The sequence below is a fragment of the Mastomys coucha genome, unplaced genomic scaffold (assembly GCF_008632895.1).
Source record: "Mastomys coucha isolate ucsf_1 unplaced genomic scaffold, UCSF_Mcou_1 pScaffold20, whole genome shotgun sequence".
Taxonomy (NCBI): domain Eukaryota; kingdom Metazoa; phylum Chordata; class Mammalia; order Rodentia; family Muridae; genus Mastomys; species Mastomys coucha.
In genome coordinates, this window is record NW_022196903.1 from 114867724 (window position 1) to 114889427 (window position 21704).

Here is a 21704-nt window from a genome sequence, read left to right on the forward strand (position 1 = left end):
GGGGGAGGCAGGGAGCGGGAGAATCCAAAGATGCTGTTTGAAAATTTGATGACACCAAATTTTTTAATAAAAAAAATTATCTAATCTTTGTAACAAAAACAACATTATTTAGATTTTTCTGAAAATGGTGGTTTATACCTGTAATCTCAACACAACGGAAGCTGAGGCCGGAAAAGGATGAGACCAAGGCTCCTCTAGGCTATGGAACTATCTCAAAAATAAATTCAAGTATAATTAAAAAAAATTTAAAAATACCAGACAAAAGGAAAGTGCAGTGAGCTCCGGCATGTGGTGTGGATGTTTTCTGAGTCAGAGTTCGTCTGCCTCTGGTGTGGAAGGAGTGGCCCCTGCACAGAACAGAACGAAACCCTGAGAATGGGTGTGCTGTAGCTGAAGAGGACTTACAGAGGAAGAAACAGGGATGTCCAGTGCTTGCTTTGAGTCATTTGGCAATATTCTAATACAGATACACCTATGGGAAGCCTGTTCCAGGACGTGTGACTGTGAACATTTGCAGAAAGTACAGTAATCCCTCCAGCTGCTTCGGGGAAGAATCCCTGGCTTTCTGTGAGAAACTCAGTCAACAGGTAGGCTTGTTGACAGCAGCGAGATGCTAAGGCGGGGGGGGAGAATCTTATAATATCTCTAAGAAATTAAAAATAAGTAAATGACTTCGCTAAAAAACCATTACTTGCCTTTTGCAATCACCCAATGTATATGTTCCAGAATAACAGAAGTTGAGCCATGCAAAGCTTTCCCAGATTCCTTCTGTAAAAGGAGAAAAGCCAAAAGCCATGCGTCTTTCAAATCACCCTGACCCTGGAGAGTGTCAGCCCTATTCTCTTTCTAGAAGCAAGAACCTATTGCAATGCCCCATCTAGAGGCCAAGGAGAAGACCTAGGGAGGGTCATCAGATAGGTGACCAATCACCAGCTGTCGGCTGTGGGAGGGAACAGATAGGTGACCAATCACCAGCTGTCGGCTGTGAGAGGCGACCCAGCAAGCATTTGGTGAAACGTTAGGTCTTAGTTGCAGTAAGATTACCCAAAACCATTAGTATATTTCTCAATCAAGCAATGTCAGGCAGTGAAAAATTGTATCTCTCAATTGTTCACAAGATACCGTTATAAAATTATCTGCAACTAGTCCCCAGACAGTGCACGTTATGCTGTAATATAATAGAAAATGCCAGATTATGTTATCATTCCCCCTAAATTCTACCAGATTGACCAACTCCTGATCTCTACAGTTTAATATGCACCATTATCTTCTCCCTTATTAGTTAGATGGCCGTGGCTGCTTCTCACAGCTACTGAAAACCAAGTCTTTCCAGCTAAAGAGACAAGAGTATGAGATGCAGCTTGATGTGAGCGCCACGATTCAAGAAGAAGGAACAGGTTGTGTGTTGCAGGGGCGTGGGGGAAGAAAATTATATTGATTGTTGCTTGAGCCAAATTATGAACTTTAAGGGAGGAGATAATGATATAAGAAATTCGCAGACATCAGCTTTCAACGAAAGAACATCTCTCCTTGTGTTTCAGGTGTGGAAGAAACCGGAAAAGTGTTCACCAAGATCACAAGAACCATAACAAAACTATCGTTTGTGAACGTGGATACACATTTCAGACCAGGAATTCCTTTCATTGGCCAGGTGGAGTATCTTTCAATTCATCAAGCCATGTGCTATCAAAACTCACATCATTGGTACAAGTTCTGCTAAAGTTAGCCAAAGGAAAAAATATTGTGTATATACATATATATATTTAAGAATGCTCATCCATATCAGCCTGTTTTTGTTTTGTTTTTTGTTTTGTTTTTGTTTTGTTTTTTTGTTTTTTGTTTTTTTTTGAGACAGGGTTTCTCTGTGTAGCCTTGGCTGTCCTAGAACTCACTCTGTAGACCAGGCTGGCCTCGAACTCAGAAATCCACCTGCCTCTGCCTCCCAAGTGCTGGGATTAAAGGCATGTGCCACCACCACCTGGCTAAGCATGTTTTTTTTTTTTCGTTACTAAATATATGAGAGGATTCATCTCAGCATTATACACCATTTGCATATCATTGAAATTGCACATTTAACTTTATAAATATGTATTATGTGTCAATTAAAAATAAAAAATTCAAAGTAGCATATAGTAAAAAAAAAAAAAAAAAAAAAAAAAAAAAAAAGAAGTCACTAGCTCCATAATATGGCCTGGGTTGTTTTATTTATTTGTGTGGCTGACTTCAGTATTGACAACAGTTTGGTTTAAAAGCTGGTGTAATGCTGACTGTGCCTCCTTCATTTTAACCTTGCCACATGGGAGGTACATCGTAAAGTCTGCCTGCTCTCCCCATCGAGGATGAGAACCAACATTTACAAATCAATTGGAGAAGCGAATGGCCCCTGTATAAGAACTCTGCTTGCATACAGAGTGCTATGCCATAGCATTAAGCCATAGGAAATTATCTTGTCTACCATGAGATAAGTGTCTGAATCTCAAATCAACTTGACTACTGAATTCAATTTTCTATCACTATATAATTCTTAGGTAACTGTCTGTGAGTCTTTGCAAACTAGCCACAATGCATCTGTTAGGTCACTCCTATGCATTCCTGTCGCTTTATATCTCTTCTCACTCTTATTTCTCTTCCTGCAGTTATTATATGTTTATTTAGCATCTGTACCCTTCTACCACACTGAAGCCTCCTAATGATATCCACAGTGCCTGGGACTGTGTGCATGCAATGCCTAGGAATAGACTTTTGCTTTGAATCTCCAGGTGCTCCTGGTGGATGGGAGAGGCACCCCTGTTCCATATGAAATGATCTTCATTGGAGCTGATGAAGCAAACCAGTACATAAATACTACCACTGATAAGAATGGCCTGGCACGGTTCTCCATCAACACCGAGGACATCATGGGCACATCCCTAACTGTCAGGGTGAGTGTGGAGACAGGTTAGAATGGCGTGAACAGGTCTTGGAAACAAAATTGCCACCTAAAGACATGAAATCTCTAAATTGTGTTTAGTCCTCTGGGGAGAAAACAGCCCCATAACTTAGAGACAATTTAAGGCCAATTTCTAGTAGTTTTAGTAAAAAAGTAATGCTATGACTAAATATGGGTGTGCTATTATATAAGATGGTATACACACTGTGGAAAATATTGTACTAACTTCTCAAAAAAATTAAAACTAACTAATGTTTCTATAAAATTTAGCAGCCTTACTCTTATGTTAATATTATTGTTCATCCTACTCCCCAGATGCAAGATCATAGCTAAGGATAATGTACTGTGTATTTCAAAAAAGCTAGAAAAAAAGTATTTTGAATGTTGTTACCATAAAAATAATAAATGTTTGTTAGCAAATAGTATGCTTAGTCTGATTGAAACATGATGAAATTCAGAATTACAGAACACATTCACTCACACACCTAAGAGAGCCCTGGGAAGGGCATCAGGTCATTCTCCCACTTGGCTTTAGCAGCTGATTTTTTTTCAACCATTTTCTCAAGTCCATGAGGTTACACTGTTTCATTTATTCATAAAAGCCAGTGGGAACTAATTACCAAGGTTGTGACTCCCTCGTGAGGCAGTTACTGTGCTTATTCTCCCTGCTGAGGTTCCACAGCTCTAGCGTCTATCTGCGCTGGCAAAGGACCAGAGGCATCTTCAAACCATGCCAAACCAACCAAGGCAAGACACATGGCTCAAGTTATTCTCTTCTGATCTACAAATACCAAACTCAGGGCGTTAGGTGGGAAGAAGCCACAAACCATGCCTATATTTAAGACAGCCACCCATTGGACCCAGCACAGGATCCCCAATGGAGGAGCTACAGAAAGGACCCAAGGAGCTGAAGGGGTTTGAAGCCCCTTAGGAGGAACAACAATATGAACTAACCAGTAGCCCCAGAGCTTCCAGGGACTAAACCACCAACAGAAGAGTACACATGGTGGGACTCATGGCTCCAGCAGCATATGTAGCAGAGGATGGTCTTTTTGGACATCAATGGGAGGAGAGGCCCTTGGTCCTGTGAAGGCTCTATGCCCCAGTGTAGGGGAATGCCAGGGCCATGAAATGGAAGAGTGTGGGTTGGTGAGCAGGAGGAGGTTTGGAGGGGAAACTAGGAAAGGGGAGAACTTTTGAAACGTAAATAAAGAAAATTTCTAATTAAAAAAAAAACTTAGCTTCTACTCCAGGCAGCTCTAGCCATCCCTCCTTGGCTATCATCATTGCATATGTCAAGTGCAAGCACTTATCTTAAAGGAATATGCTCTTAAAAAAGCAAACAAAGAAAGAAATGGAGTATGGGCCTCTCTTACTATTACTGTAGAGGAAGAGACTTGTAGCTGCTAGTGAAGGAGGAGTGAATCCGTAGAACATTATGAGGACAGGGGTTCCTAACATATGATCCAGTAAAGTAACACTCTTCTTCTAATTCCATAGGCCAAATACAAGGATAGCAATGTCTGCTATGGATTCAGATGGTTGACAGAAGAGAATGTAGAGGCCTGGCACACTGCCCACGCTGTTTTCTCACCGAGCAGAAGCTTCGTGCACCTGGAATCCCTGCCCAATAAACTGCGCTGTGAGCAAACCCTGGAGGTCCAGGCGCACTATATTCTAAACGGAGAGGCTGTGCTGGAGCTGAAGGAGCTGGTTTTCTATTATCTGGTGAGAAGGGAGCTTACCCTAGTACTGCCTACACATACATCTCTCTGGGGCTAAAGAGTGAAGAAACTATGCACATCACTATTGACTTCCTCTCAAACATATTCTTTTTATGTATGTGTGTATCTATGAATGTTTAACATACATGCGAGTGCCCAAGGAGGCCTGAAAAGCATATCTGACACACACACACACACACACCCCGCCCGCCAGCTGGAGTTTCAGATGACTGTGAAATGCTCAGCATGGGTGCTGGGAGCTGAATTTGGTCCTTTGGAAGAGCAACACTGCTCTTAACTGCTGAGCCTTTTCTCCAGCCCCTGGCTTCTCATTCATTTGTTTCTAAAGTCTGACTTCTCCTGGGGCTAATCATTTCCAGCAGTGGCTCAATAAGCCAAGCCTGCAGAATGGAAGACAGTAGAAGATGTCTGTTGGGAATTTTTTAATTTCCTGTTTTGCAGATGATGGCAAAGGGAGGCATTGTCCGGGCGGGGACTCATGTTCTGCCTGTGAAGCAGGAACACAGTGAGTATGGCATTCTCCCCACAGCTCTGCTCCATGCTGACCGCCTGACCTCAGTGCACATCAGGATGCTTCCAAAGGGGCTCTTCTGCATCTACTCAGAATGAAGAGGAAGCCGGGAGGGATGCATGCTTCTTTTGTCATCCTTTATCAAATAGTTTCTTTTGTTCTGTTATATTACTTAGGTTAATTCACACATTGATAGGGCCATGAGGGTATGGCAGCTATTTTCCAGCCAGATGAAAGACATTTTAGAATTTCGTAAATGGAGAGGAGGAAGACTTTGGGGTGCTTTCTACTTACCAGGTTCTGTGATAAAGTTTCTCTTGTTTCTCTCGTTTCTCTCTCTCTCTCTTCTCTCTCTCTCTCTCTCTCTCTTTCTCTTTGTGTCTGTGTCTGTGTGCTCTGTGTGTATGCATGCTCTCCCTCTATCTCTGTGTGTATCTGTGTTCTCTCTCTCTCTCTCTCTCTCTCTCTCTCTCTCTCTCTCTCCTCTCTCTCTCTCTCTCTCTCTCTCTGTGTGTGGGTGTGTGTGTATGTGTGTGGGTGTGGGTGGGTGGGTGTGTGTCTTTTTAAGTTAATGATGATTTACAAAGGTTCTGCTGGTTATTTCTACCATGGAATGGGACTCTGCCCTTGAATAACAGGATAATAAACATTTAAAGGTTTCCCCCCCTCTGGTGGGTTCTAAAAACTGACTTACTAGAAAGCTATGAGTGGGCACTTCTTTATCTCTTGGTGAGGCAGACTCAAGAATGTTTAAAGCAACACTACAGTGTCTACAGGCATCAAGGCTGGCTTCCGTGGGAACGTAGCTCTCCTCTTCTGGAGAAAAGGATAGGGTCATATTTCATGGAGGGTAAACAGGACATAAGCGTAAATGCAGTATGCTAACCTCCTATGGTCAGGCCTCACAGCTTCTTCTCTTAATGTGAGGATTAGGAGTGATTGATGGTGAAGTCGACACCTCCACTCCTTAGATAGCATTTGAGGCTAGTGTCACTCAGCGAAAGCTCAAAAGGGATGAGAAAGCATATATATATTATATATAATTTATATATAAATTATATAATTTATATATAAATATATATTATATATTATATATATAATATATATTATATTATATATTATATATAATATAATATATATTATAATTATATATATAATTATATTATAATTATATATTATATAATTTATATATAAATTATATATATATATATATATATAATTTATATAGGAGAGAGGATTTTGTATAATTGTCTTCCCCAGAACCAGAATTCTGCAAGGTAGTCAAGCATCTGTGTGTGCATTGTGTCCACTAACAGAAGCCATGATTGGCTAGGTTAGGTGCTCAGACTGGCTCTGTGTAATAAAGTAACTCTCATTTTCACTCTGAACGTGTTTAACCCATGGTTGCCATCTCTCATTCTCTGTGCTCCAGTGAAAGGTCACTTCTCCATCTTCATCTCCATGGAGACAGACCTGGCTCCCATGGCTCGACTGGTCCTTTATACCATTCTGCCCAATGGAGAAGTGGTTGGAGATACTGTTAAATACGAGATTGAAAACTGCCTGGCCAACAAGGTGGGTCCTTATGGGGCTGGAGAGGGCTTAGTGGTTAAGAGCACTGACTGCTCTTCCAGAGGTCCTGAGTTCAATTCCCGGGAACCACATGGTAGCTCACAACCATCTGTATGGGATCTGATGCCCTCTTCTGGTGTGTCTGAGGATAGCTACAGTGTACTTATATAAATAAAATAAATATAAAAAATTCAGCACTTATAACGAGTAGTCCCTGCTGTCACCTACTCTCTGATATGTGTGTGGATTGAAGGGATAAATGACTGTCCTAGGAAAGTTCTGCAAGGCCACTGCAGACTCACATCAAGGAGTTATTGTCTCAGTTTCAAAATCCTCTATGTACCATTGACTCTAAACATGTAACACAGCTCCCAATGCCTTCTCCCTTTCTGTGTGATGGAGTGTTAGGAAGGTACACAGCCAACGTTAAAGGCCATGAAGCCCAAACAAAAGTGCCTAGACCTTTGCTTGCATTCCATAAATCCAGAGTTAATGAGCACACTGTATATCAGAGATAAGAGACTGAAACTTCCATATGGCCAGTTTAGAAGCATCTTTAGAGACCATGACAATTGTCTGACAGAATCTTGAGAATCAAAGCAAAAGTTCAAGAGCAGAAAAGGCCTCACTCAATTAGCCCAACACCAACCACTGTGAGATCTACCAAAGCTGTTCTGTGTCGAAGGTGAGAAATACCTGGGAATTGTAAGAGACAGATGGTGGGATTCAGAAGTTGATCTTTCTGGCCTTTCTCTACTATCTGTCAGGTGAATTTGGTCTTCCACCCAAATAGTGGTCTTCCGGCCACCCGTGCCCTCCTCAGTGTCATGGCTTCTCCTCAGTCCCTCTGTGGCCTGCGAGCTGTGGATCAAAGTGTCCTGCTCATGAAGCCTGAGGCTGAGCTCTCTGCCTCTCTGGTAAGTCTCTGTCAGCCTTGGAGATGACAAGCATGGGAGGTCCTTGAAGCGAGGAGAAACGCTTGAGTAATGCAAGACCTGTTGAAACTAGAGTGACTTTGAGGAAGGGGAAGGAGAAAGAACACAATATATGCCATGAAATTCCCAAAGAACAGAGAGAAGCATAAAATAAAGCAACTGTGGTCTCCTGTGGGTTAATGGCTTTGAACTGTGCCAGACGCTTTGCTTAGCGAGGAAGAAGATGCTTGCACGTGATCTCTTGTATCCCTCCTTTCCTCTCACACCGCTAGCTATGGCAAGTGAAAGAATTGTGCAAGTGTTTGCCTGGAACCAACCAGAAAATCAATAGTTTGAAAAGGTAAAAAGACAGTGCAAGTTAACCAGAAAGACTTAGGATGCAAGCATCAATGTCTTGCCCCAGATCACATGGCTATGTAAACCCAGCTGTGGTTGTGCCGAGCCTCTGAGCTTGGCAGTGCTGGGAGAGCACGAGGCAGGCTGTAAAAAAGTGATACAAGAGGGGCATGGTCCTGCAAACTAAACAGGATTATTTCTGGTTGTAGAACCAGCGAGGTCATGATCAAAATGCTTATCTAAAAGAAGGCAGGGTGGCCAAACCAGCAACTCTGTAAAATCAATAATAATTGTTTTCAAGCTAGTTTTAACATGTTGGGGAGCTGATAAACTTCATGAGGTAGATCTGAGTGGTCTGTTTGCCTGCTCTGAGACCACACAGACTCAACAGTATTTCAGATTTCTGCTTTCATAAGAGTGGCACCAGCTAAAATAAAGAACATCAAAAAGAGAACATCATTACTGAAAAAAATAAACCTTTTGTGCAAGTAACATTGAGAAATAAAATACTTGAATGATATAATGAAAGCTTACACCATTACCGATACCTACTCACCAGTATACACCAAGTGTAGTTTGCTCAAAGATTCTCATTTTCATAAAACATGAACAACTGGAATGTGTTTTTGCTACAGTATTTATGAAAGCTTACCAAAAGAAATAATATATCTTTGCTTTTATAAAAAAAGTCTAAGTATAGGATTGGCAAAAAAAGGCTCACTGAAAAGAGGAGTTTGCAGCCAATCCTGATAATTTGAGTTCAATCCCCAGAGCCCACATGGTAGAAGGACAGAATCACTCCAACAAGCTGCCTTCTGACTTCCACACATAGTATACACACATACACACACACACACACACACACACACACACAGAGAGAGAGAGAGAGAGAGAGAGACAGAGAGACAGAGAGACAGAGAGACAGAGAGACAGAGAGACAGAGACAGAGAGACAGAGACAGAGAGACAGAGAGAGACACAGATTGACTCTTAGAAGGGCAGTGTGATGTCACACATCTTTAGTCACAGCACTCAGGAGGCAGGGGAAGGAAGATCTCTGTGAGTTTGAGGCAAGTCTGATCTATATACTAATTTCTGGACAGCCCGACTACATAAAGAGACTCTGTCCCAAACAAGCAAACAAACAAATAAGGTTAAAAAAGGAAATAAACGTTTAAGAAAGTATAATTTCTTAGTCTATGAATTTTTATTTTATATTATTGTGTGTATATTTATGCTGTGCATGGGTGTGCAAGTACCGCAGTATAGAGTGCAGGTAGAGGTTAGAGAATAACTTTCAGTGTCAACTCGCTCCTTGCACAGTAGGCTCTGGGGATCGAACTCAGGTTCTCAGGCTTGTATGGCGGACATACCTGCTGAACCACCTCCTCCGTCTACAGTGCTTGCTCTCTAAGTGGTGTTTTAATAGAAATGTTAAAATATGTATTTAAAGAACATATTAACTACATTTATAATAGCATAATAAGGAGGAAAAACTTCAATTAGGAGAAAATAGCGTTCTTTTGTGTATGTATAATGTGATTTTTATACTTTTCAGAGCTTTAAATTGATGCCAACTCTAATAGACATAGAGTAGACAGTCTAGTAATTCTGAAAAGGAGGCGTGTTCAGGTATTTGTAGCAGGACACGAGTCCCTCTCCATCCTTTGTCAGTAAAATACTGATAAAGCAACTTTGCCAGGCAGTGTGAGTCATTCACTGAACATGAACTTAACACCCACTGTGTTCTCAGGGCTGTACTAAATGTTGGGGAGCTAGTTATGAGCTATGGAAAGTCAAATGTTTGTGTCTTGTAAAATGTACACTTTTGTAACTGAAATGGATAATGTATGTTTTAGAGAAAGACAAAGCAGGGGAGGGAGGTTGTCGGGGACCAGTTAAGGAGGAGTCTCTTTTGTGGATCATCACAGGCTCAGGGGCCCTGTCCTTTCAGGCCACAGTCACTTTCCTGTGAATGCACATTTGTGCATCTGTCAGCACGTGTCTATTTTACTTCTCTCCCCTGAATGGGGTTGGAAGCATCACGTTCAGTATTTCAGAGTTCAGCCCTTAGGGACTGAAGGATGACCTGGAGCATTTTGTCTGTGTGAATAAAACCTTAGACATACTGTTTGCTGCCACGTGGGGGGTGTTCGCAGTACTTGTTCTCTCTGGAGCACGTGTCCTTTGTTCTGTGCAGAGTTGGTGGCTAGCTCCAAGGTGGTGAGAAACTATCCCTTCATCCCTTCTCCCCCAAAACATCAAATCACCCACGGCACAGCTCAGTTTCTCAGTTATTAGGGTCTTATTTCATTTTAGTGTTAAGTAGATAGCATCTGCTTCCAAATGGTGCAAACAAGTATCAAGACCTTCAGTTAATTAGATGGGAATTCCATTAGGTTTTGGTGCTGCTGCTCTTGCGAGTTTTTCTCCTATTACTTAATAAAAAGCCACAGAGAGGTTAGCTCTTCTATGCTTTACGTTCCTGCAGGTTTATGATCTGCTACCAGTGAAAGACCTCACTGGCTTCCCCGAGGGTGTGAATCAACAGGAAGAAGACACTAATGGCTGCATTAAGCAAAATGACACTTACATTAATGGAATCCTGTACTCCCCAGTACAGAATACAAATGAAGAGGACATGTATGGGTTCCTAAAGGTAAACATCTTATCTTAGAGATAGCTCTAAAGGTTCTTAAAGTACCCCGTGTGGAAAGTTATTTGTTTCAAATACCTTCTTATCACAGTTGAAACTAACAGAATAAAGGAACCAAGTGACTTCTCGGGTTCACCAGCCAGAAGACATCTGCCTAATGCAGCAGAATTGGGACCAGAAGTTTTAATGATTAATGAAGTTTTCTTTTTATTGAAAGTCATTGCTTTGTGGTATTTATAAGTAGTGTGTATAACATTATCACTGTCCAGTGAGTTTAAGGGACAATGTGGTATAATGTCCCTGTTTTCAGATGCAAACATGGAAAGTTTAATTCAGATGAAAGGAGGCGTGTATGGGGCACACTGATCAGTGATCATTTTCTTTGTAGGATATGGGCTTAAAGGTATTCACCAACTTGAACATCCATAAACCCAAAGTCTGTGAACGGCTCGGAGTCAATAAAAGTGAGTGCCTAAAACACTGACCTGAATAAGACAAGGTCTTAAAAATAAAATGTAATTGAAATTTTAACCCAAATCTTGATTCAGATATAATAGGGCTGTGACATAATGTTCTTAACAATCAAAGCTCGAATCTGATACTGGCACCCTCACAAAATGTACGTCTGTGGAGCACGGAAGATGGTTGTGAGCAGTGGCCTAGGAGAAGTGCAGATCCAGCACAGACACAGCATAAAGGATGGACTCTGAGCAGTCAGAAGTTCAGTCATCAAGAACGTATATCTGCCGATAGACACAAGGGGCTAGAAGGAAAGGAAGGTTCCCAGGAGGCTAACTATGAAAACAGCCTTAGAAATGCTCACAATGCAGGGCTGCATTCTCTCAGGCGGGGAAAGATCTCCCTCAATGGCCCTATACAACAGTAAACACGTTTCACTATTTTCAGTGATGTAAGCTGTTTCTTTGCCAAGTCATAGTAGGCAACGTGGCCTTATTATTATTTTGTTAACTAGTGATTGGGTGTGTCAAATATGGGGAAAAGGAAAAATCTAGGAAAATGTTCTGTGGGAATCCATGTTCTTCCATGTGAAATTTACTACAGAGAATCAGATATTTTTATTTATAAATTAGAGAGTTTAATCCTTTATTACCAGGATTTATAGGAAAGTTATTTATTATCTGCCCATGTAGCTACTGCCTGTCCATGTGTCTGTTGCTGTACATTTCCTTAGAGTGGGTAGCTGTCAAAAGTTTACCAGCACTTTACTCATAGAGAGTGACAGTATGGGACAGCTGACTGCCACTCTCACTCAGCATGGAATACATCCTCCATTGCTATAAACTGTTTCTCAAAACCACTACCATTTTTTTCCTATGCTACCATAGCCTACTGCCCTCCTCCCCACCCAACACCCTAGGTCTCTCCGTTTGGCACAATGGGTTGTAGCTTCCTGAGATTCCACAAAGTCATCTCTTCTGCATACAGTCCAAGGCTTTCTGCCACACTTCTTCCAGTCCTTCTTCCAGTCTGTGCTTGGGATTTTCTTCCCCTGACTCAGTGTTTGTTCAAATACCTCAGAATTCACTTGAATTGTCACTTCATTGCCCATGTGTCCTTTCCTGGCTCCCATCTTACCTCCTCCATCTTTCTGTGGTAGCTCTTTGGTAGTACAATGGTTCATGAGCTCTATCTTTGTAGTCACTGGCCCTGTCTTCTCTTGCCTACTGTAGTACCAGCTGCATACCACCTCGTAAGCCAAGGTCACGTGGATGCTTTTCTAGAGTCTTCAGAATCTCCCACAGAGACTACACGAAGCTACTTCCCTGAGACGTGGATCTGGGACTTGGTGATTGTGGAGTAAGTAACTTATTTTTATATAAGATGCAGAAATGTAGGTCTATCACAGTTTGAAGTCCCTCAAGTTTCCCCTTTTTAGTGTATATATTTATAATTGCTGAGTACAGCGTTTCACTGTCACTGGGAAAACATTAATGAAGTTGAGCAATGTAGAGGCTCCCGAAGTTAAATTGACTTCTATAGTATTAATTCCATCATAAATGGGATTGTTGTCTTTATTGCTTCTTCAAATAGCATGCTACTAGTATAGAAATGCAAACATTCATTTTTGCATGTAACAGCATCACTGAGTTCAGTTATTAGTCCTAACAGTTTTTTAAAGTAACTTTTGAGATTTTCTTCATTTGGGATCAGATAATCTGTAATCAGGGATCTTCTTAGTCATTTCCAATGTGAATACTCTTGACATCTCTTTCTAGTCTAATTATTCTTGACAATATTCTTAGTACTCCATTGAACAAGCCTGAGGATGGGACCCTTACCTTGTGCTGGATCTTACAGGCAAAGCTTTTGGCTCTTCTCCATTGGTTAGAATGTTAGGGGGCCCTTGTAGGCAGTTTATATTGTACGGATAATATAATATATTATATAACATATATGTTATAGATGCAGAAATATAGATCTATTACAGTTTTTGAACTTCAGTGAGTTATAGAGAAAAAAGTTCCTTCTATACCTACTTTATTGAGAGTTCATATTATGAAAGGATGCTGGTTTTTTGTCCTATATTAATGTATCTATTACGATAATCTTATGGACTTTGCCTTCCAATATGGTGGCTAATGTGGTCTGTCCCATTGGTTGCCCTGCTTTGCATTCAGCGGTCACTGTTTAATCTTTTGAATATCCTGTTGGATTCAGTAGCTATTGTTCTATTGAGGAATGTGGCTCTCTGTTGATTTAAGATTTTGGTTTATAGTTTGACCTTCTTTTGAGCTTCTCATCTGACTTTGATATCTCAGGGAGGCTGGTCTCTCCTTCCATTTTTGGATGTCTTTGAAAGGCTGATGTTAATTCTTCCTTAAATTAGGCCAATTGATGAATGAAGCAATCTTCTCAGAAGAGATACACAAAATAATTTTGTGCTTTTTAAGCTGTTGAGACTGTTTCTTGACCCAGCATTGGATCTAATCTGGAGAGTATCCTATTTGTGCCTGAGGCTGGAGAGTACTCTATTTGGGCCTATCTTGCTGTTTTCTCACAGTGTTCTGTTAGTATCTGTTTGGTGTTTTTCAAGTTTATTATTTCTTAATAGGATTTGTCTGCACATTGTGTCCATGGTTGAACATAAGGTATTGAGCTCTCCCAGCATTTGAAACACACTTCACCAACCAGCCCAACCAGAGAGATTCTAGATCAGTGATTCTCAGCCTTTCAAATAAAGTGACCCTTTAATACAGTTCCTCATGTTGTGGTGACCCCCAACCATAAAATTATTTTCATTACTACTTCATAAGTGTAATTTTGCTACTGTTATGAATTGTAATGCAAATATCTGTATTTTCTGATGGTCTTAGGCAACATCTGTGAAAGGGTCATTAACCCCCAAAGGGGGCATGACTCAGAAGTTGAAAACCACTATTGAGATGCTTCTCTGCTCTTTGTGTTTGTCAATGTGGCCACCAGGAGCTTGGCATTTACCAAGACCCATCAGTGCCTTGAAATAGACAAGATAGAGATTGATCCACTGAGACGGGGTGGCAAGCATTTGCATTTAAAGTATTTGTTCCAGGCCCTTCATTTCTCCTTGAGAGCTCAGGAGCTGGGCTCACATTGTGCAAAGCCACGGGGAGGGTCTGTGACAGTGTTTCTGCTCTTCTTCATACTGCACATATTTCCCTTCATCCTTTTAGTCCCTATGCCTGGGGGCCAAGCAAATATCTTGTCCTTTTGCTTCTAGAGACAGGCAAGCTGTCCAGGCAATATTTTGATCTGTCTCTGGAGTCATCCAGAAGAAGAAGCAGTATGAAAGGCTGATGCAGCTGTTCAGGTTCCCAGAGGATGATGGGCTCATTAAAGGCCTGATCCTCTGGGGAAACTAGAGTCACACTTATTCCAGGACAAACTTAGGAGCCCTAAGTCTGTCTCTGCCCCCACCCATCACTTCTCTTTGTGCTGAGCCCTGGGAGAAAGCCACTGGGCATGCACACACATCCATTGAACATTTTCTCTCTTGAGACTGTGAGCACCACTCAGTCCCCAAGATGGATGGTTTAAGAGGCAGACAAGACCCAAAAGTTGAGGTGCTTCATACATTCACGAATTTCTTCCAAGGAGAAGCCTGAAGCTTCATTTCCACTGAAGGAAAACCCTGGGGTAGAAGAGTAGGAAACATTTACCTTTCTATTCAGGCTCCTAGCAGTCTGCTGTGTAGCTCCTCTTCTCTAAAGTGAGCTAGCAAGGAGTCCAACTCTCAGAGAACCAATGAGGCTCTACAAATCTCTTCTAGGAGAAACTGAAAACTCTGATCTAATTTTTCAGTTTCCAGTTTTCTACCTCATTGCTGTTTTCAGGTGAAGTTATCATGTTACCTTTGAGTCAGAAGTAAAAACCTTTGGAAAAATTTAATTATAAGGTTCTAGAAAATGGGCTAAGGACCAAATGCAAGCAGACACCATGCATATTAATAAAGGTCTGCTTCTTTACTGATACACAAACATAGGTTAAGCTATGTTTCAGCCAGATAGACACAATAGTAGCAAAAGTAAAAATTACACAACCACTGGGATCATATTTTGTAGCAAAAATCGAGATTAATATCAATTGCATGCACAGTTCATAACTATGTCTTCCTATGAGATTTAGCTCTAATTATTGGGAGATGATTTTGATACGGGCTTAGTTGGAAACAGAAGACAAGCCCACCATTTCCTCACAGAAAGTCTTGTCTTTGCTCTTCCATTACTGGTATCTCTACTGAGTGCATTTAACTTATGACCATAGGATCACTTAGAGGGCTTTCTCCTAAAGGCAATTGATTTAGCTGCTCACTTCCTTTATTTCACATCCCAACCCCTGCAGCTCAACAGGAGTGGCTGAAATGGAAGTGACAATCCCTGACACCATCACTGAATGGAAGGCCGGGGCCTTCTGCCTGTCCAATGACACTGGACTGGGCCTCTCTCCCGTGATCAGCTTCCAAGCCTTCCAGCCCTTCTTCGTGGATCTCACAATGCCCTACTCCGTGATCCGCGGAGAAGCCTTCATGCTCAAGGCCACTGTGCTCAACTACCTCCAAACGTGCATCCGGGTAGAGACTCATTTCCTTAATTGGGCACACACAAATCAAAAGTCACAGTCATAGAAATACCAAGAAGGAAATTTAAAAACCTACCTCTTGTCTACTACAGAGGAAGAAGCTATCATACCTACATTTATATGTTAGGAAACTAGATATCTCTAAGAACCAATCTACAAAGATTGATCATAATCCTTTAAAGCTTGGTCATCTACGCAATAGAAAGGTGTCATGCATGAGCAGGCGTCACCTACTCCGTGTCTTGTTTTACAGTTTGTAGATCCAGCTTCTACATTCCTATATATTTATTTTTTTCTCAGTGCATTCATTATACATGGCTACATTTAAAATGGTGTTTGTGTGCATCTCTCCTTGGTCAAAACCATAGCTATTTATAGACTTTGTTTTGTAACTGAGCCAGGGAATGACCACCCTTCTGGGTCCCAGAAGGGGTGCTTACCCAGGCAACATTCCCTCATTGTCTTTCTTCTGGTTCCAGCACTTGAAAGGCCAAGCAGCTCTCCCAAGTGCTGAGGTTTATCTGTGAGGTGCTAATAAATGGAACACAGTACTGGGGCCTTATTTGTCTAGATGTTAGGTAACCGAAATCTAACCATCTCCAAGTAGGCTCCCATTGAAACCTGGTCTCCTTAGGCTCCCATTGAAACCTGGTCTCCTTCTACCTTTAATCTTGCTTCTTGTGTGGTTGCAGGTCGATGTGCAGCTAGAAGCCTCTCCTGATTTCGTAGCTGCCCCAGAGGAGAAGGAACAAAAGTCTCATTGCATCTGTATGAATGAGCGGCACACCACATCCTGGACAGTGATCCCCAAGTCATTAGGTGAGCAGCAGAATCCAGAGTCCCAGCAGGGTTCTTCTAAGCAGTGCTTCTTTCCCCAGGCAAGGACACCCAGGCAATAGGATCACTTTTCTTTGACTTCCATTTCAGAATGGCAAGCACTGCCAGGTTTACTGGTGCACACCAGCAGTTCAGTACTTAGAAGGCTGAGACAAGGTCAATCAAGAGTTCAAGGCCAGTCTTGCCCACAGAATCAAGCCCCATCTCAAATAAAACAAAACACCAGCCACATCAAGTGGCTGTAAGTCTAGGTTCTAAAAGAGCCTTACTTCCTTACCTCCACCTCTTGTGACATGGATCTCTAGTGGATGTTGCTTCCATTTCTGCTCAGGTGGTTTTTGAATCTAAAGCCTTGTAAATCCTGGGTTTGCAAGCTTGTGGGAAGAGGGAATATATACATCTCTACCTGGCTTTTCTTTTTCTACTAGGAAATGTGAATTTCACGGTGAGCGCAGAGGCACTGGATTCTAAAGTGTTGTGTAGGAATGAGGTGCCAGTGGTTCCTGAACATGGAAAGAAAGACACGATCATCAAGTCCCTGCTGGTTGAAGTAAGTAAACCTGCCTACCTGATAGGACATGCTGAGGCACAGAGCAAACTCAGTTAAGGATCTAATTATTTTTAGGATTTTAACTCTTTTAATGTTGAATAATGCACAGCCCATAATAAGATTTACAAAAACATAAATATGTAGGTACTGTAATAATAATATATAATAATATATGTATTCTACAAGTTTTTCATCTGCCTATCTATCTATCTATCTATCTATCTATCTATCTATCTATCTATCTATCTATCTATCTATCTATCTATTGTTCCCCATCCTTCTATATCTCTGTCTACTCTTGCTATTTATCTTCATTAATCTTCAGTAATTTTCTTTTCTATCAATCCATCTTTTTCAGATACTTACAATGAATATAATTTATTTAGATAGTGCAACAAATCCTTTTTTTCACTGTGTGGAACCCTGTGGTCCCCAAATCAACAACACACATATCCTGAAGGTCAATGTATTTCATCTTAACTTTTCTTTCTTTTACCTAAAGCCTGAAGGTCTAGAGAATGAAGTGACATTCAACAGCTTGCTTTGTCCAATGGGTAAGCCTCAACCATTATAATTAAACTCACTTTAACTAAGGCTTTATACCACTTGAAGTTCATAGATCCTTTATACATTCCTGTGGGATGAAACTGGAAGTATTATCAATATAATAGAGTTAGAAAGCAGTTCCCAAGAAGGCCAGGGTATGGTGGTGAATGCCTATAATGCCAGCTTTTGGAATGCTGAGGTAGAGGGATCAAAACAAGCAAACAAACAAACAAACAACCTATCACAACAAAAGGAGGTTTCTTCCTAAGACAAGGCTCTAACTCCTAAGTGCTTCTCTTGATAGCAATTTTGAAGAGACTCTTCTTTATTCACTGTATACTTTATTCTGCATTGAAAATTAATCACCTGTACCTCTGTGGATTCATTTCTATGGTCTCTATGCTTTCATAGTGGTCTCTCTGTGTATATTTTAATGTGAATATTATGTGATTTTAATTATGTCTCTTTTGCAACATACTTAGATGCAATGTAACACCTTCAGTTCTGATCTTTTTGCTTTAGATTACCTTTGTTATTTGTTTGGGTTTTTTTTTTTTGCTCCCAATTTTTTAATAGTATTGGGGGGGGGGGTCTTTGCCTCCTTTGCTCGCGAATAACTGCAGAGCATGTCTATGCCAGCTCTAGCCTGTTTTAGCTCCTAAATAACTGATGCAGAGACCTAGTTTTTATTTAAAATACTTATTTATTTACTTAATGTATGTGAGTACACTGTAGCTGTCTTCAGACACACCAGAAGAGGGCACTGGACCCCATTACAGATGGTTGTGAGCCACCATATTGTTGCTGGGAATTGAACTCAGGTCCTCTGGAAGAGCAGTCAGTGCTCTTAACCGCTGAGCCATCTCTCCAGCCCCGAGACCTGGTATTTTTAGTAATAAGCTGCTGGCACTATGCTGGGCAAATGCTGAGTTATTGTGACCCTCTTAGGCTGATTGTTTCCCAGCTGTGTGGTCCTTTACCTTCAACCAGTCTTTCCCTGGCTCATTGCTCCATTTTGTGTGCTTTGGAAGAATGGATGGTGGGAAGAGACGGTTTGGATTTCCCCAGAGCAGAGCCCTAGAGTCTTCTTCCTCCAGCTACCTAGGCTCCTGAAGGTGGCCGGCCTTCCCTGCCTGATGCTTACTGAGGTGATCCCTGGAGTGGTCTTTTCCAAGCTGTCTTTAGTGTTATGTATCCTTCCCCATACTCTGCACTCTACCCTATGCTCCACTCTCCACCCCAGTTTAACCCTTCCTATCCCATTATTTCCAGTACCCTTTATACCAGTGCAGTCTATCTCTCCTTCCTTGAAAATCTCTCCTCATGGTCCCTTAGCCATTTCCTGGTAGTTGTAGCTATTCCAAATGAAACAGACATTATGGAGAGTCAAAGTTTACACCCGCAGGTGAGGGAAAACATGTGACATTTGTCTTTCTGGATCTGGATGGCCTCACTCAGAGTGATTATTTGCAAATCCATGCATTTTACCTCAGAATGTCATAATTTTAAATAGTTCAATAATAATCCATTGTGTAAACATTCCATTATCCATCCATTAGTTGATGGATATCTATGCCATTCCATTTCCCTATTGTGAATAGGGCAGCAATGAGCATGAATGAGCAGGTATCTCTATAGTAGGACTCTATGGAGTCCTTTATGTATATATGTACCACAGCTGGATCCTGTGGTAGATCTATTTTTATCTTTTTGAGGAACCTCCACAGTGATTTCAATAGTGGGTGAACCAATTTGCATTTCTACCGGCAAGGACTAAGTACCATCCCTTTTCCATACCCTTCTTGCACTTGTCATTATTTGTGTGTTTTATTTAAGCATTCGGAAGAAGGTAAGATGACATCTCAATGTAGTTTTACTGTTATAATCATAGATCAATGTATCTCTTAACCCTCATCAGAGAAGCTATTTGCAATAGAAGGTGATTAGCAGAGAGTCCCAAACTGCCCAAAGTACAAAGGATCAGAGATGGTAGAATGCTCAATCCTTAAGGGAACATACATACTGCACCTATCCCCAAATCTGTCATCATTGTAAAACTGCCAAAAATACAGAGGACCAGAGATGGTAGAATGCTCAATCCTAAAGGGAACATACATACTGCACCTACCCCCAAATCTGTCATCATTGTGCAAGAGGGGACAGAAAGTTTAAGTGGCTGGGAAAGTGAATGACTACAAAGAAACAATGTCAGAGCAGAGCAAAGCTGGGTCGATGTACACATGAACTCACAGCATTTGCAACAGCATGCACAAACCCTTTAGCCCACAACAGACCAAATCTCAGTGTGGAAAAGGGTGTTGGTACACAATCCCAAACCCTAACTGTTGGGAGAGGGAGAGACAGTTTTCCCTAAGAGTGTAGCCCCTGAAATATCAACCATACTCTAGTGGAAGAGCACACATCTAAGAATATTTGGACAGAACAAATTGGTACTGAAGGGAGAAAAAAAAAAGACGCCATTAGGAAGATGGATTTGGGGAGACCTGAGGCTATGTGAATATGATTAAAACATGCTGTATGAAACTCTCAAGGAACTAAGTTTTTTAAAAGTAGCAAATGTTAGCAATGTATTATTAGTGTATCATTTTATTTTATTACTATTACTATTATTATTATTATTATTATTATTATTATTATTATTATTATTATTATCATATAGAGGGAATTTGAGCCAGGAAGATGGAGGACATCAAGAAATAAAGAAAAGTTTAGCCAAGAAGATCTGAGAAAGATATTCACTTGATAATCAGAGCCTTCATTTCTTGACCACACAGTGTAATTTATAAGCATTGTTTCCACCCCATAAAGAAGAGTGGTCTTCTGTTGTCTTCTATGGAGTGTTCTGCAGTCATCTGCTAGGCCTGTCTGAGATAGTGGGTTGCTTAAGTGAGTTTTTATTCATTTTCTCCCTGGATGATCTGATTATATTTTGAAGTGTGGTATTGAAGTTCCCCTCCATTATTGCATTACATCCTGTATCACTTCATATTCTTGAATAATTGTTTTGTCTATGCATTCTGATTTGGAGTTATATGTATTTTTACAATTGTTATTTTCTTTTAAAGAATCAGTCTCTATAAATGTCTCTAATTCTTTTCACATATTTTCACTTTATTTTACATCATAGAAGTGTCATTATCCCCATTTTTTGTTCCCATATGGGTCCTGAGAAGGCGATTCTGTTGCAGTGCCACATATCTAGGTCTTGTTTTGATCCTTCATTCATGCTCTGTCTTTATAATGGAGACTCTTATCCTTTTGCATCTGAGGTGGTTACTGACAAGCAAGGCCTGCTCCACATGTTAACCACTCCTGGTTGTGTAGACGCTCCATTTCTTCCACTTTCAGTGTCTCCATTTGTGGACTGATGCTTTTCTCTAGTGTACTTTTCAATCCTTTGTAGATTTGATTTGTGTTTCTACTAACCAGGCTTTCTTTCTAATTACTATAAGGCTTAAACAGAGGATCTTTCTTATAGCAACTTGTCTTGAGCCGTCTTCATCTGAATATGTGTAATCTAACTGTAACATTGCCCTCAGGTTTTCTGTGAGTTGGACCACAGTAGGCTCCCTGGGAAGCAACTCACAATGCCAACTGGAGTTTATAACTCGCTCTGGTTGTCCTTTTCCTCTGTGCAAACTGGGTTTGGGGAGATCTCAGGAAAGTGTTGTGCTAACTGGGGAAAGCAGACGTGAGGTGGTTAAAATGGCACCATCTTTACCCTTCTGGTTTGGGTTCTTTCCATCTGTGGGCCACCCCTTCCAGGTACCTAAGATTTGTTTCTGTGTAATGAATTTCCAAAGATGCTTTAGTCCCTGAAGAGATGCTGGCTGGGCTTTGCAAGGGAAATGCTGGGCCTAATATTTCCCATCTCATCACATCCTCTCTAGTCTTGGTTTCAGTAGAATAGGCACCTCCTTGTGCTTATGCTTCTATAAGTATACGTTTCTAGAATGTATGCTCTAGCATCTTTAACTACCTCCACTGTGTA

General features: G+C 41.0%; 1 protein-coding gene across 1 annotated transcript in view; it reads left to right on the forward strand.

Annotated features, from left to right (window-relative positions):
* A2m (alpha-2-macroglobulin) overlaps positions 1 to 21704 on the forward strand; it is a 46859-nt gene that overhangs the window by 7741 nt on the left and 17414 nt on the right. Inside the window, exons 8-22 of the mRNA XM_031383291.1 lie at positions 467 to 587; positions 1283 to 1397; positions 1542 to 1651; positions 2760 to 2921; positions 4430 to 4657; positions 5116 to 5179; positions 6618 to 6760; positions 7525 to 7674; positions 10519 to 10686; positions 11072 to 11147; positions 12375 to 12501; positions 15523 to 15751; positions 16452 to 16578; positions 17025 to 17146; positions 17649 to 17700. Coding sequence (XP_031239151.1) covers positions 467 to 587; positions 1283 to 1397; positions 1542 to 1651; positions 2760 to 2921; positions 4430 to 4657; positions 5116 to 5179; positions 6618 to 6760; positions 7525 to 7674; positions 10519 to 10686; positions 11072 to 11147; positions 12375 to 12501; positions 15523 to 15751; positions 16452 to 16578; positions 17025 to 17146; positions 17649 to 17700 — 1994 coding nt within the window. The remainder of the gene's footprint in view (positions 1 to 466; positions 588 to 1282; positions 1398 to 1541; positions 1652 to 2759; positions 2922 to 4429; positions 4658 to 5115; positions 5180 to 6617; positions 6761 to 7524; positions 7675 to 10518; positions 10687 to 11071; positions 11148 to 12374; positions 12502 to 15522; positions 15752 to 16451; positions 16579 to 17024; positions 17147 to 17648; positions 17701 to 21704) is intronic.